The 17,030-nt window shown below is 40.9% G+C and overlaps 1 protein-coding gene across 1 annotated transcript in view; it reads right to left on the bottom strand.

Moving 5' to 3' along the window:
• Window positions 1–255: 255 nt before the first annotated feature.
• Window positions 256–17,030, bottom strand: part of EFHC2 (EF-hand domain containing 2) — a 199,513-nt gene continuing 182,738 nt past the window's right edge. Inside the window, exon 15 of the mRNA XM_063601869.1 lies at window positions 256–6,048. Within this exon, the coding sequence (XP_063457939.1) occupies window positions 5,947–6,048 (102 nt within the window). The 3' untranslated portion in view covers window positions 256–5,946. The remainder of the gene's footprint in view (window positions 6,049–17,030) is intronic.

Raw genomic sequence — 17,030 nt, forward strand, 5'->3', positions numbered from 1 at the left:
TGATGACCAGAGGTCACTTTCTTTTTTTATTATACTTTAAGCTCTAGGGTACATGTGCACAACGTGCAGGTTTGTTACATATGTACATATGTGCCATGTTGGTGTGCTGCACCCATTAACTCGTCATTTACATTAGGTGTATCTCCTAATGCTATCCCTCTCCCCTCCCCCCACCCCACGACGGGCCCCGGTGTGTGATGTTCCCCTTCCTGTGTCCAAGTATTCTCATTGTTCAATTCCCACCTATAAGTGAGAACATGCAGTGTTTGGTTTCTTGTCCTTGCGACAGTTTGCTGAGCAGGATGGGACATGGATGAAGCTGGAAACCAGAGGTCACTTTCATCACCATCTTGGTTTTGGTGGATTTTGGCCAGCTTCTTTACCACATCCTGTTTTATCAGTAAGGTCTCTGTGACCTGTTTCTTCTGCTGACCTCCTATCTCATCCTGTGACTAAGAATGCCTAACCTCCTGGGAATGCAGCCCAATAGGTTTCGGCCTTATTTTGCCCAGCCCCTATTCAAGATGGAGTCGCTCTAGTTCAAATGTCTCTGACACTCCTAAGTCAGGCTTTCAGTTATTTACAGCTCATTAAGTTAGGACTCAAAGGAGGAAGGCAGCCTCAGGCCAAATTTAGTTTAATTTAACAATTTATTATCTTGATTGGGGTGATGTATCATGGGTATATACATATACCAACTCATCAAATTGTATACTTAAATATGTGCAGTTCACTGTTAAGTCAATAAAGCTGGTTTTTAGAAAGTTATTACTGTTAGTAATATGCCAGGCACTATGGTTCTCAGACAACATGCCTCCCCTGGGTAATCTTATCCGAACTCACAATTACCATCCATACTCTGATGATTCCCAAATATGCATCTCCAGCCCAGGCCATTCTGCTGAGATTCAGACCTGTTAATCCAGCTGCCTTAACATGGCCACTTATCAGTTCCGCAAGCACCCTAATTCAGCATGCCCAAGGCAGAATTTTTGATATTCTCCCTTCACTTGATTTTTCTCTCATGTATCCCAGCACAATGAAAGGCAACACCGTCTATCCAGCTGTGAAAATGACCCAGTCATAATTTTGATTTCTTCTCCCTCATCTCCAACATCCCAAATGCATCGTGAATCCCTCCACTTCTCACCAACATTACATTAATCCAAACTACCCATCACTTCTCTGGCAACAGTCTCCTAATCAGTCTTCTTGCCGCCAAACTCACTCTTAGAGTTCACACACACAAAGCAGCCAGAGATTTTTAAATACAGACATGATCTTTCCATTCCCCAGATTAAAATATTTCAGAAACTTCTCATTCCCTTGGGATAAAGTGCAAACTCTTCAACATGAGTCACACACAAGGTGGTCCCTATTTTTGTCCTGACTCCCCTCTAAAATGGTCATCTTTTGCCACTTCCCTTCTCACTCTCCTAGCTCCAGTCATAGTTAAAACTAGGGGTATTCGCAGGCGCCTGAAATGGCCGTTCAGCTCCTGTTCTTTATTCAACGGGTGGCCTCACAGCAATAATGACCAGTGGTAGCACAGGAGAAAAAAGCAGGCAAAAGTAATGTTATCAAGTTCCTATTTCAGTCAGAGGTTCTTGTTGTATAGGCAAAGTAGGAAAAAAGAAACACAAAGATGACTTTGGTGGAAGTATTTCTAAAGGAGAATGCATTTTTATGTTTTCACCAGCTCCTCTGGATTTTAATATTATAGTGGGGTCATAACAAGCATTTCCTCTATTGTTGGCTTTACACAGATGCAAAGTGGTGCTCAGGAAGCTAGGAGACTGATGAATAGTGGGTTTGATGTATTTGAATCATTCAGCACTTTGAGTTAAATGTGCATATTCTGTTCAAAATAGACAATGGGGAGGGGCAGTCCCCCCTTTCCCTCTCTAACTTGCATAACATCAGGCCTCACTGCTTTAACTAATGAGTATTTAGAAGTAAAGGCTCCTACTGATTCCAGCGAGTCATTAATTCTCTGCTTGCAGAGCCACTGTGGAGTTTTTCATCGGCCACATTTTTTTAGCTTTTACCAAGTTGCTTCTGAGTAGCAGTGCTGACCCCGGGCTCCTGTGTGTACCACACACCAGACACATAATGGGCTTGAAAGTCCCCTTGCAAGGAATTTTACTGGGGACCAGGAACAAATTACAAAGAAGATGCATATTCTAGCCACTCTGTTGACAAAGATGTCTCAGAACTCTTAGTTTTAGGGAACTTAATTGACCTTGAATGAAAATGTATATTTAAACCAATATGTATAACCTGGTAGAATAAGCGGAGGAGGTGAGTTACAAAATTCTCTTAAACTAATTGCACAGTCAGCCCTACCCTTTGTAATAATGAATGTTTGCTCCATTATCGCTCCAGGTTTATTATTTTCTAAACAGCCTCATTGATCTTGCCTCAGTGGGCTTTCCATTTTTACACATTACATTCTCTCGGGAATTGAAAAGCACGGTGTCTCTGAAGATGCTCAGTCAACTTGAAAACACTCATTTTTGAAAAGGTCTTAACCTGGCTTCAACTTGAAGCAATTCAGACTTTGCCCAAACAAACATTAGAGCAGAGACACATCACTTGTGTATATGTTTCTACCATCACTGGGAAGCTGTTTGTCTGAAAGGTCATTTACAGACCATTTTTTAGGGTATTCAAAATTCAGGGATCTATACTCATAACTAAAATGAATGTACATGTAATTGAGAGCATGGCACTTTATTATAATGGATTCTGCATTATTCAATATCATAAATATTTTGTGGAAGGCCCTATTTCGTTATGACTCCAACTACTAAACTTATAGCAAAATCATAATGTGTGGTGGAAGGGAAAGGAGAAAGAAGAAATAAACAGAAAAGGCTAGGAAGCAACCCCAACTCAAGATAAATTCCAGTTGGAAAGGCAAGAGTTTTGTGTTTTGTATTGATTTGAGATTTCATTTTACTCATCAATAATTCCCTATTTGAAAGAAGGAAGGGCAATTTAAATATTCTAAACTCATGACTGAGGGGTCCATAAAGCCTGGAAGCTCTATGACTCCAAATAATCAAACTTCAAATACTCTAGCGTTAAAAAAAATAATAATAACAAGAATAGTATATTTGTCAGTAACTGAATCAAAGGCAATACAGGAAATAAAGTAGGCAAAATGTTTAAACTATTATAATGCTTGAAAGTTACAAATCTCCCCTCTGTTGTCTAAAATTTTAACCATTTTAGTAAACTTAAGCTAAAGTAAACCAACAGACTTACCCACATTACTTTTCAAGTGGTTAGGTAAAAAAGGTAATAAAAGGCAAATAAGTACTGCAAATTAATCCTCTGCTGGCGACATCATACCTCACAACAGTGCCTCAGCAAACCACTTAATGTGAACTTCAACAGCTTTTAATCAGTTTTGTATGAAAAGACATGATTTGATTTGGGTTTTCAAATGGCTTTATCAATCATTCCCACAGTTCCAAGAATACTAAATAACAATTAGTTCTTAGGACAAAAGGTTTGCCTATATTAACCTTCAACTCACCCAGACATCCAAAGGCGGCACTTGCTTTTTCATCAAAATGAGATCATGTTAGCAGCTGAAAATATAAGTATATGGAAAGGTTGTGAAACTTCTTTCAAATTATTACCCTGGAACAATGACAATAGTTGGGATTTCTCTTTTGCAGAGGGAAGAGAAGAGGCAGAAATTCCAGTCCTCCTCCCCCCAAAATTTTAGTCTCGGGATTTATTTGTGCTGAAAACCAGAGTTATCTACTGCTTGAAACCTAAGCAGAATGCATCAGCATTTCAGGACCACCTGGGACCAAGGGGGGCTGGGAGACTTCCAGATGGATTGTAAGACAATTCACTGATATTTACATAACGAGAATAAATGTTTTTCCTAAGATAGCATTTCCCTTCAGTGTCTTGAGACCACCAGCAAAAGAGGGAGGTACAGAAATTCTATTACATTAATAGTCTTTGTTTTTATGGCTTTGGCATTTATTAACTAGTGGGAGCTGTTTATTGGGTCATAAACTTTACTAATGGGGATATTATCTCTAAATTATAAATCTTGTCCAGTATATGGCTTAGTTATAAAAAGAATAATTATTTAAAGTGTCTGTATGGCTGCAACGTATCATGTTTATCGGCATGAATCCTATAATGGCCATTTCATTGCTAATTGTGGGCTTGAACCAGAAACAACCAGGGCAGTAACACACATCTATGCAATAGAATAAGCAGTTGTCACCCCACAACTCAGGAGCATTGTCATTGGTTTGCTTCCTTTCTTTTTCTCCCCCCACTTCTCAAATGAACTACATTATGAGCCTCTACAAGGGCTAAATTATCTACATATTTAAACTCTTGAAGGAAAGACAACTGACTGAAGAGTTGAATAGGTAAGTGACGAATGTGTCAGCTTGAAAAGTTCCAGGAAAGTGTCATCCTTCTAAAAGCCTGCTCTCTGGGGAATGAAAAATCTTAAAGTGACAAAATGGCTTGGCACTGTCAGTTGCCTTAAAAAAAACCTGGGACAAAAATCAAGTAGTCAAATTTAGGATTTATGGTAGATAGTTTTAGTATAGAAATTGAGTATACTAGTTTAGTGTTAAGTCCTGAAAGGGTTGGGAGGAACGTCTATTCTAACAACAGCACATGTGGAATTATCCTAGGCTTACATATAGAAATCGTTTATTGATTAACTCCAATTTTTTAAAAATGAAAGGGCCATTGTTGTGGAGAATAAATTGGTACATTTGAGTGCCAAGAAGCCAGCAAGACACTGCTGCAAATGTGGAGTGAAAGAATAATGAGTCCGAAGGGTCCCTTGAGATGTCATCAGCTCTTCTTTTTCTCAGGGTAGTCCCTGAAAGGTAAATGGTGCAGCTCCTTTTTGAGAGACCTCCATTGTCTCCCAGAACACCAGGCAAATGGATTTATGATACATAGCATCCAACACTGAACAATGGCATAGACTGGGATAGACTTCTTACACTGAATTCCCAGAGGTACATGGCTATGGGTTTTAATCAAATGTACACTACATGACGAGAGTTCTGCTGAAGAAAAATAAAAATAGAACTAGAAAAATGCAGGGGAAAAATGTTGTAGTTTCTGAATATTTAAACCTCTAGGGTGGGGCGCGTGGGATGTGTGTGTAAAACAAACCAAAAAAAACAAAAATCTCAAAATCTTCAGCTTTCACATTTGTAAATATTTTAGACATAATAAAGTTTTGGTCAAACTATAATTATACACACATGCATATATTCCTAAGCTAACAAGCTGACTTTAGATAGAAAAAAGGGCATTACAAATATAAATACTGCATATGTTTCCAGTGTGTGTGCACGTGCGTGCGTGTGTGTGTGTGTGTGTGTGTGTGTGTGTGTGTGTGTTGGAGGTTCTTTTTCTTCCCATAGCTTTACTAAGTTCAAAAGATAAACATATTTACTCTAGAGAGGTTTAAGAATTATTTTGATGAGGTGGGTTGCTACAAAACTTAATTATGTAAGTAATAAACGTGTCAAAAAGGTTTCAAAAATGTTTAATAGAATCACAACTTATTGCTGTGATATAATTTGATTTTGTATTGTCATGTATAACCTTCAAAAGTCATTTTCTGTTCATATAGTAATGAATCAAATTATGTTGGATTAAAAATTATCAGAAGATTTTTTGGTATTAATAAACCATACATACAATAAAAATATTCAACATGTTTTAAGATGGCATTTTAAATAGTAACAGTACGTCGGCAATATAACATGATGTTCTGTAAAACTAACATGACAAAATAGGATTAATTGTGGTTTATGGATTTCCATTTAATATAAACCTTGTTTCTTTTTTGTTTTTAATGAAATTATATCTACTAAAGTAAATGTGGCAAAATGAGAGAAGTAAATCATAGAGAATTGACCAAAACTGGCATGGTTATTGCTCCTCTAAGCCAAACACGTCCTTCAAAAAGGTCCAGTAGTCAATGTATTTCGCAGGAATAGGTGATGGCATACCAAGCCAAACATCTTCACATCTCTAGAAAAAAACCAAAAATGGATATGATTAGAACCACATTTCAAAGTACAGTTTTGAAAATTCAACACCAGTTTATTTGCAAAGTGAAAATTTCTACCATCTACTTTAGGTTCATAAGGACTTTGTGGTCGACTGGATACTTGTTCTTGATTCTTCATTCCCTCCCTGTATAAGAATTATGTGCCCACACTCTTTGTCATATGACTCTGTAGAACCTCCCGTGGAGTAAGAAGGGTATATTTTCCTGTTCCTTTGATATAGGGTTGGCCACATGACTGGCTTTGACCTATGTACTATTAGCAGACATATCATGGACAGAGGCTCTAGCGTGCTGGCATCATTTGGCTTGGCCTTCTGTGCCTCTGCCATCACCATGAAAAGAACATGGCCCAGGATGCTGCTGTTCTTAGAATGACCAAGGTGGATCAGACCAGGCTGGACTTGCGGACTAAGAGCCAAGCTTAGCTGCATCCAGCCATGCTTCACTGACCTACATGCCCATAGACAAGAAAAAGAAATGTGTCTTGTTGTGAACCATTGAAATTTAAGGAGTTGTTATGCAGCATGAATACGCTGATAGATCCTCCTATACTTTCTTAAGAACCCAATTTTTATTTTTATTTTATTATTTTTTTTAAAGACAGGGTCTCACTTTGTTGCCCAGGCTGGAGTACACTGGCACAATCTCTGCTCACTGCAACCTCCAACTCCCGGGTTCAAGTGATTCTCATGCCTCAGCCTCCCGAGTAGCTGGGATTACAGGCACATGCCACCACGCCCGGCTAATTTTTGTATTTCTAGGAGACGGGTTTCGCCATATAGGCCGGACTGGTCTGGTCTCAAACTCCCGGCTTCAAGTTATCCGTCCACCTCAGCCTCCCAAAGTGCTGGAATTACAGACGTGAACTGCTGCCTAAAGAACCCAATTTTTAAAATACAAACTGGTATCTATACTGGCTGATTGGTTACTGTTTCTTCAGTAAACAATGAAAAGAACACTGGATCACTCACAGTATGATCTTGCAGATAAGCCACTTTATTTGTGTGTGTGTGTGTACACATATACACACACAGATGCACATTTTATATAATACATAAATACGTGTATATACACACACACAAACTTTTTGCATATGCCTCAATGGTTAATTAATATCAACAGGAGGCAAAGTCCATACATATGGTTGCTTATATTTCTACTGTCAAGGTTAAAATATGACTGTCAAGGTTAATTGTTGTATATAAGAGGTTCTATATCTTTACTAGTGTTACATTAGTATCCAGAATCACAAGGTGTCACAGAAACATAGGTAAAGGCTCAATAATTTGATGTGATGGAATTTTGGAAGCAAGCTGAATAAGTGGTGATTCAGTTGCACCTTATGGGATGAAAAACAGTTCAGCAGAGGGTTTAGGGTTGTGAAGGGTATTCCAGGCATAGGGACCAGCGTAAGCAAAGGCCTGGAGATCTAAAATCTATTTTCAAGAAAGGGTGAGTAGCCCAGTGTGGTTTGTGGCACATGGTGCAAAGTGGCAAGAGAGATGGTTAGAAGGAGAAGCTGGGGCCAAACTTCTGGCCTTCTGTGCTAGTTTATACTTGAGGCTGTGGTTAGGGGAAGTCACCGGTAGGTCTTGGCCAGGGAAATGACAGAAATCTGATTAGAAACTGATTAGCTAACTTGCTGGATGTACAGAGAATGACATGAAGTAAGAAAATCAATCTGGAGGTGAGTACTATAATACCGCAGAAAAATGGCTGTGCCATAACCAGGGTGGCTGAAGCGGGCATGGAGGACAGGAGCTACTCTGAGAGATGCTGCTGCAGGAGAACATGAAATAGCTAGAAGGGGATCAACTTGAAATGGTGACAAAAGAAAGGTGTAGTGCTATGGGTTAAGTTGTGTCCTCATGCAAAAGAGGTATGTGAAGTCCTAATCCCTAGTACCTCAGAATGTGACCTTGTTTGGAAATAGGGTTTTTGCAGATGTAATTAGGTAAATTAAGATGAGCAAAATGAGATCATACTGGAGTAGGGTGGGCCCCTAATCCAATATGACTGGCCTCCCTATAAAAAGACAGCCAGGTAAAGACAGAGACACACAGGGGGAACACCAGGTGACCATAGAGGCAGAGATTAGAGGTTTGCAGCTGCAAACCAAGGAACGCCAAAGATTGCCAGAAAACCATCAGAGTCTAGGAAGAGGCAGGGAAGGATTCCCACACAGGTTTCAGAGGAAGCATGGCCCTGCTGACACCTAGATTTTGGACTGCTAGCCTCCAGAACTGTGGAAGAATAAATTTCTATTGTTTTAAGCAACTCAGTCTGTGGTACTTTGTGAGGGCATCACTAGGAAACTAATACAGGTAAGGATGGTTCTAAGAATTCTAAATTCAGTAATAGTTGACAGTGTCTGTTATTAGTTTCCTGGGGCTGCCGTAACAAAGTACCACAAAGTAAGTGGCTTAAAGCAACAGAAACTTATTCTTTCACAGTTCAGAAGGCCAGAAGTCCAAAACCAAGGTGTTGGCAGCGTTGGATCTTTCTGGAGGCTCTAAGGAAGAATTTATTCCATGCCTCTCTCCTGGCTTCTGGTGGTGGCTGGCAGTCATTCCTTGGCTTGTAAGCACATCACTCCAACGTCTGCCTCCAACTTCACATGGTGTTCTCTGTGTATACCAATATGTCTTCACGCAGCTTTCTTATAAAGTCACCAGTCAGTGCATTTAGGGTCCACTCTAATCCAGCATAACTTCATTTTAATTAATTATATCTGCAAAGACTATTTCCAAATAAGGTCACATTCTGAGGTTTAGGGTAGACATGAGTTTTGGAGGGGACAATATTCAATCCAGTGTTATATCATAAGGAAAGCAGGAAAAGTTGAAAAACATTTTTTAGTAGGAAAACAAGGCTCAGAGGGAAATTCTAAGTTCAACTGTGGGCATTTTTTCTTTCAGATGTCCATGGGACATCAAGGTGAAGATTCTGGTAAACATCTGTAAATACGGTTCTATATAGCACAGAGCTAGAATCCAGAACTGTGCAAAGATATAGAAGTCACTGAAATATGAGTCATATATGAAATATAACATTGTCATAGAATCAGAAGAGAACTAAGTACCAGCATCTCTAATTCAGGTGTAAAACCTTAATTTCAGAGATGATTTATGATGATGATAAACTAGTTGCAGATTTGTGCAGGGTTATAGATAGGAATCTTGTAATTACCTAGTAGTAATAGGAATAACAATAAATTTATTGGATATTTACTACATGGCTGATACTCTTTTAAGTGTTTTACATGTATTAAGTTATTTAATCATCACAGAAACCCTTATGAGATAAGTATTATGATGATAATCTATTTACAGAAAAAGAAACTGAGACACAGAAGGATTAAATAGATTGTCTCAAGTCAAACCTCCAGTCAGTGGAGAAGCCTGGATTATAATAACCTGGGCAGTGGAGCTGCGGAACTATGCTCGTCTGCGGGGCTACCCTCCAGAGCTGACAAGGATCTATTCAGAAGCAGCTGGCTTTCGTCCTACATAGCTACATTTGGTCCTCACACTTCCAACAAGAAAAGTTAAGTAGAAAACAAGGCAGTTCTTGAAGCGACACTACTCTTCTCTCTCAAGGATGCTGCCTCTCAGAAGTTGAGCCCAAACCACCAACTGGCAGTATGAAGAGGGAAATCACCATTCAGACGGCTGATGGCTAAACCCACTCCTAAGGGGTGTTTTGTGCAACTCATACCACATGGAACTTGGTAAAACAAAGTTGCTACTTTACTACTTACTACTTACACCAAAAAGTAGTAAACCATTACACACACACACACACACACACACACACACACAAAACAATATATTTTAATCAATGAAGGCTAAGATCAATAGTCATTCAACTCCACTATTTAACATGTCCTCAAAAATTTCATTACAAAACTTACAGCAATATTTGCTCTTAAGTGATGTTTGTAAATTTAATCTCATTATAGAGAAACAGTACAAATATATGCCTTCAAAAATCACCATCCTCTAATAGGTCTTTCAAATAAAAGTTTTCAACACAGAAATAATGCATTATGTAACTCATATAAATATGATGAAATTATTCGGGGACTGGATCCTCTTATGAAACAGGTCAGGACTAGAAGATTCTGCCTCATGGCTTATGATTCAGCAAAAGTGGTCTTGTTTTTGTATTTTTTGAGCAAGGAATTGTGATTTAAATGCTGACAATACAGAGAAAATAATAGAACTTAAAATGCAATCATGACAACTCAAGAATCTGGAGATGAGATCAAATTTGTTAGCAACTTGGGCACAAGGAAACTCAAGTAAATATTCATGAGATTTGGAATTAAGGATAATTTAAGATGAAAAGATAACAGTAGTCCATTTCTTTAAATCCTGACCACTTTAAACCCCATGGCTCTCACAAAGCTCTCCTAACTATGCCGGCCCCATTGTGCTCTTTCTTTCGAATCAATACCACTTCCCTTGATTATTTTTCCTTTTGTCACTCTTCCTTAGGTTCCAGATGGGAGTGACTTTCTGTCCAAATACTTCATAAATGCCACAAGCACATTAACAGTGCTGTGGGTCCATCTATTGCCAACCCCCAATTTCAGGGAGATTATCACACCTATTGGCTTACAATTGACTAATGGAATCAAATTTGGGACCAAAGGAAGGTTAGGAAACAGGGGAGGTTTCCAAGGCTCAGGGGATGGGGTGAGGGGCATCAATTAAGTAGAGGGAAAGGCACTTTCTTCATAATTTTGTCTATAATCGGATTTACTTAAGGAATCTCATGGCCAGCCCCTTGGTAAAATGACGACATTTTTGGCAACATAAGAAATCCACATATTACCACTGCCTAATTGTACTTCCTAATAAATCTGCAAATGTTCCAAATATTATAGAATCTTTATGAAAATCTGGGCAGTGAGTTAAAATACTGTCTTCATTGACTTTTTATTAATCCTATGCTATGCAATGCAAAGCAAACTCATATCATATGGCTTTCCCAGCAATGCATATCAATTTTAAGTGGGAATAACTGCGTGGTACTTTTACAACAGGAGGAGTCATCCACAGAAGTTGATCCCACCCATTCCAGGTGAGAACAAGCTTACTTGTGTCTCTGTAAAACAGATTCCCCTGGCAGTGCAGGTTTGGAATTTGGGATCTTAACTGTCTACGTGCAGCAGGCTCTGCCAGCACCCCTTCCTATCCCCTCATTCTTTCCACTCTGGAGCACACCAATCTGACTTCCAACTGCCAGCACCTGCGTTCCTTTGCCCTTGGGCTTCTCTTTGGCCTCTGAGGCTTGCTTTGGCTGTCCCTGTGGCAAGCCACAAGTGCCAGGGAATTATTTCCTTTCCTCCACTTCAAGAGCAGCCCTCAAACAGTGACTGATGGGAGTTGATGGATGAATACCGCAGCTCCCTTGCACTTTGGGTGGGATGACTCTGAAGTGTCAGTGTTTCCCAGTTGCATTAAGCTCTAATCATTAAGTCAGGTGTGGGGACTCACACCTGCAATTCCACCATTTGGGGTGGCTGAGGTAGGAAATCACTTAAAGCCAGGACTTCTGAACCAGCCTGGTCAACATAGTGAGACCCTGTCTCTACAAAAGAAAAAAAAAAAGTAGCGGGGTGTGGTGGTGTGGGCCTGTAGTCCCAGCTGCTTGGGAGGCTGAGGTAGGAGGATTGCTTGAGCCCAGGGGTTCAAGGCTGCAGTGAGCCATGATCGCACCACTACACTCCACTCTGGGTGACAGAGTGAGACCCTGTCCCAAAACAAAACAAAACAAAACTCTTAATCGTCTACATCATCTACATTTGTAACTGGTTTGCTAATATGCCTTTAGTAGCTCCTTCCCTTTCCTTTCTCACTCTCCCACTTCCTTACTAGTGTTTTCACTCCTCCCCCAAAAATGATTTACACTTAAATCTTTGTCTCCAAGTCTGCTTCTAGAGGAAGTCAGATGTAGATTCTATGCAATTTTGCATTTATCAAAATTAAGAATATGTTTAAGAAAGCCACAGCACAGCTTGAAACAAAGCAACTTCCTGGCAAACTGGATGGATCCAGAGTCTCCAAGTCACTTCCAGATAACTCAAAAGACAGCACCCAAATCTCAGAAGAAAACTTGATGTAATCTGGAGCATAAACAATACATGCCACATAGTGTTTTCTGGAAGAAGGAAGAACTATGAAATGCAGAGTGAAATTCAATGATACAAAAATCATGATTCTAAAATGTCTGGGAATCATTGTCTCCAAGAAGGCCCTATGACATCTTCCAAGCTGGCTGTCACTCGAGGCACTTAAGATGTCAAACCAGTTGGCAATAAATTACTCGTTCATCAGTGGTGAAAAAATGTAGCTGCCGATCTGTAAAATCGCACACCCTTGAAATGGGAAGCAAAGATGGCACTGGATGAAAACCCAGTAAACAGCAGCTGCCCAGTGAGAATAGCAAAGCTGTGTGTGAGCTAATGGGCCCTAGATTTATTTGCTTTGACATTTTTAAAAGGAAATTTAATTGGATTATGTCTCCTTCTAGTTTAAAATTTTCTGCTGTAATACTGGCCACCAGATGCATGAGGGGAAAAGATCGGGAGCCAATTAAATTCCATGCTTCACTGAAATAAGGTTATTTTTATTCCTCCCAAATGCAAGGCAGATAGAGTCATGTTGGTGATTTCACCATGTTACTCCCCTCTATTCACTAGGAAAAGGATGTTTCTATGAGAAATATCTATACATTTATGGAAAAGGCCAGTGGTGTGTATAGTATTAAAATTGTGGTTTTCTCAGATTTTCTCCCTTCAAATAAAGTTAACATGGCTTTGGAAATAATCTAATTAGTTTGACAAAATCATAAAAGCAATTAAATTTTAAGCAAATCAAATTGAAATAAATTTGGGGAAGAGGATTTTGCGAATATTTCTTGAGATAATCAAGAGCGTTCTGATAACATAAGGAAAAGCTCATATATAAAACCAGAAGATTAGCTTATATTTCTATACATTTCTGACTTTACAGCAATGCCAATATTTCATGATTGTCTCCCCTTTCCCTAGACAAAGCTTCAACAGAGTTGTCATCTATGTGTGAGTTGTAGCTAAAAGACAGGCGTAGTTTCTAAACAAAACCTTTCCTTGGAAGTGCAATGCAGGGCAAGTACAGTTTTCAGGGAGATGTGGATTTTTGAGCTTCAATGATAGGCTTATGTGTACAATTCAAGTGGACATAACCCGATGCTGTAGATGAAAGTGGATTCCAGGAGTATCATTTCCTACTAGGTTATTGCTCTGTGTTAGGTCACCAGTATGTGTTTGCCAGTTATTTTTTAAGTCTAAGAGGAATGGTTAACAACCTTTTATTTCGACTGTTATATTCAACCACAAATATTAGAAATAACTTTACTTATTTAAAAAATTGGCACCAGCCCCTGACTATATAATCCTTACCATTAGGAATATCTCCGAGCCTCAGCTTCCTGTCTATAAATTGGGGATAATACTTATTCTTGCAAGATTGTTGGGACAACAAAATGTCACAGGTTATTCCATGCTCTAAATACCAAAAGGAGAGTCTCAACAAGGCGGGTGTCCAAAGATGTTTCCCAAGGTGTACCCAACTGCCCCCTACTTCCTGATGCCAAGGCCGTATATCATCCTATTGTGAAAGAGAGTGCTTTAGAGCTGACTGCTAATGCTTCTGCAGTTACGATGTTCATAAAATGAAGCCACATCCAATTTTTCTCAGAAATGTCAAAAGATAAGACGCCAGTCACACAGTGTAAGTTATAAAGTTTATATGAGAACCGATTTAGTGTTATTTTTTAAAACGTGACTTCTGAGATTAACCAGACAGGCTCTAAACAGTGGGACCTATTCTGCCAGTTTTACAGCTACCATCTGTGAGCAAACACAATAGAATGGAAATGGGGTCTCCAGGCCATGACAGTGCCAGGGCAACATGCTGAGACCACAGATAGTCACATAATGGAGTGAGAGTTAAATTACAGCCCCATGGCTCACCATGGGCTGCTGAGGGGCCAGGCAGAGGGATAACCAAGGGAGTCCAATGAGAATCCAGGCTACAGGCCATTGGCTACAGGCCATAGCCGACAGTCATGATGGATGATGGCTTACATCCAACCATGTAGGAAAAACCTGTCACCAAAGGACAGTAGGACTAATCAAAGCTAGACTAGCTATACTATAGTACTCTTTAAATTCTCCTTGTTTGTTGTTGACCCCTATTCTTACTAGCTGAGGCCACCTAACTAGCACATGTAGGGGAGCCACCTCTGAGTCCAGGAAACTGGTCCTCAAATCCAGCAGACCAAGCCCCAGAAGCAGTTAGTGTAGACCTGGCTTTTATCCTGGCTGTGGGGCTTGTTCTGAGCTCAAGGCTTTATTCTGGTAACAAACAGATTGTGCTGGGTCAGTCTCCATTTGCCCCTCAAGATCCATTCTTTGCCCTTTTCACTCTGCTTTCTGCCCTGGGAGACTGACTCTGTGGATTGCATCACTCCTCAAGCTTCCTTGCTCTCTGGCTTCTGGGTGGGTTCAGCCAATGTGAAGCAGCATCAGGAGATCAGAAAACAGGAGAAGCAAGAGGTCAGAGTATGGATTTCACTTCCCTTCATCCTGTTCCCTCCCTGCCAGGCCATGGTTTGGGAGTGGCTATAGTGGCTACACTACTCTACCTGCTGCTATAGTTCCAGCTCCTCTGCTGGGCTCCAATAACACCAGTCCCCCAGTCCCTCCCTGCTTCTCCCGTTATTGCCAGTCCCTGAGTGCTCCACCCCCCTCCCCGCCCCACCACCGCTTGGTTCCCTTAACCCTACCCACCCCGTCAACAGTCCCTTTATCAAATCCATCTCCAGGATCCGTTTGAGTATGCTGTGTATTTCCAGCTATAACCTCACGGGTATAGGGGCTTAGCCAGCTCTGTCCCCTTGGCAGGGTGAAAGCTTGGTCTGAGCCTGCTGAGTGGCTCCCTCTGATTGCCGAATGGTGCTAACTTCAAGATTCCCCATCACTATGCTCACTGTTTTGGAGGGATGCCCTGCTAGAACTCCCTTCCAATCTCAAGTCTTGTGGACCAGACCACACCCCTACTCAGCCTGTGGTTGGCTGAAGCCTGTGGTCTTGTTCCTGGTTTCTGGCCTCTCCCTTCTCACCCCATGATGGTTAGTCACACTAGACTGGGAAGGTGTCCCAAATTTCCACCCATAACATCCATCCTATCCATTCACGCTGATGCAGACAGAATTAGAGTTGAATCTAGTACTGAAGCCTACTCAGCTTTCATCAGCCAATAAGTTTTTTTTATTTCTAAGGAAGATTCCCAGTGCAGAAATGAGATCCTGCTGATGACAATATGCAGCCCAGGAGTAAAAATATCCAGGTTCCAGGTGGTGGCCTGTCCTGGTAACTTCTACAGAGCTCTTCATAACACCTCTGAAACTTTAACCCGAGCCAGCCTGTCCGGCTCATATACTGGAGGAAGGGTGCAGCTTCCCAACCCTGGGGTCTCCATCTAAGCTTTGCTTCCACACGAGAGCTCAGCCTGCCATTCCTTCTTCTCAAAAGACCTCTGGTCTCATCACTTCACACTCAGGGCTGGGGTGCCTTCACAACCTGATGGATCTTACCCTGAAGCCCTACATGTGACTGGCTGGCTATGGAAGACTCCCCAAACGTTGGCAATCCCCAAAGTCATAACTGGGAGGTTTTCTCTGCCCAGTTGCACCCCCGGGACCTACACATCTGGTCTGACTCCACCATGGCCTCTTATGGCATAACCACTCTCCTCTCAGTTCCCTACCATGAATAGAAGATCAGGAAATAACCAAGGAACAAGCTGGGGAGGAGGCTGTCACACTGCCAGGCTCTCAGTTGATACCAAGAACAGTCAACAGGGGCTTCAAGAGTAGTTGGTTGCCAAGCTGTGATATACTATCCAGAATCCCCTTGAGGAGGGATTTGGTGGCCCAGCTGCTGGGAGTCCCCTTCCTGGATTTCCCGAGCTACAAACATGTCTTGGCTGCAAAGAGCCACGCTGCACAAAGTCATATCTCTTCTTGAACCAACCCACCAGGACAAAGGCCAGGCCATTCTGGCCCAACTCAGGACAACGCTGAAAAGACATGCTAACTCCAGAGCTCCCTATGGGTTGGCCAAGGCTATCTTTGGGCTTCCATCGCAGTTCGACTTCTCCCTCTGCCCATTCTTCTTTTTTTCCCCCACCTTCCATGGGAGTTGATCACAAGGACACTCCCAAATAAACATCCTGCACATTAGACTCCATCTGCTTCCTGGAGAACCCCACCTGTGACAAACTCTGACCCAGCAGTGTTTCAGGGCATTATTCAACATTATTAATAACATTTGAGCACACTTACATGGGTCAGTAGATACTATACTTTTTGCTCCTGTATTCTACTGTATAAACTATTCAACATTGTGCTCAACCCCTTCATGCTAAATATTTTCACATGAGATTACAGACTCACTGGTAACATTCCCAAGGTATTTTATGTCTTCTTTATGAAATAATAACAAGCTTATCAGTACCAGAGTGCTTCGAACTCTTTGGAATCTAGTTAAGTTCTCATTATTGGTGAAATTGATCAGGTACCATTTTATATCTATTTTCTTTTCTTTTTAATTGGCTGAAAAAGAATAGTCCTTTCTGAATGCCTCCTGCAGACTGAAATATTTCTAGGCTTTATCAGCAGAAATGATGAGGCCCTATGAGTAAAGTTCTCACCGTAAATGAATCGCAATTAGAAGAACCTAGTGCTGAAGCACAGCTGTTTCTGATGTGACATTCCTGGCCTAGAACCATTCTCTTGCCATTAAAGAATAGAATCTCCCATCTTAACCTTGGCAGGGACTGCCCAGCCCCCTGACTTGAGGAAAGAAAGACATCTCAATTTTACAGAA

The sequence above is a fragment of the Pan paniscus genome, chromosome X, assembly GCF_029289425.2.
Source record: "Pan paniscus chromosome X, NHGRI_mPanPan1-v2.0_pri, whole genome shotgun sequence".
NCBI classification, from domain to species: domain Eukaryota; kingdom Metazoa; phylum Chordata; class Mammalia; order Primates; family Hominidae; genus Pan; species Pan paniscus.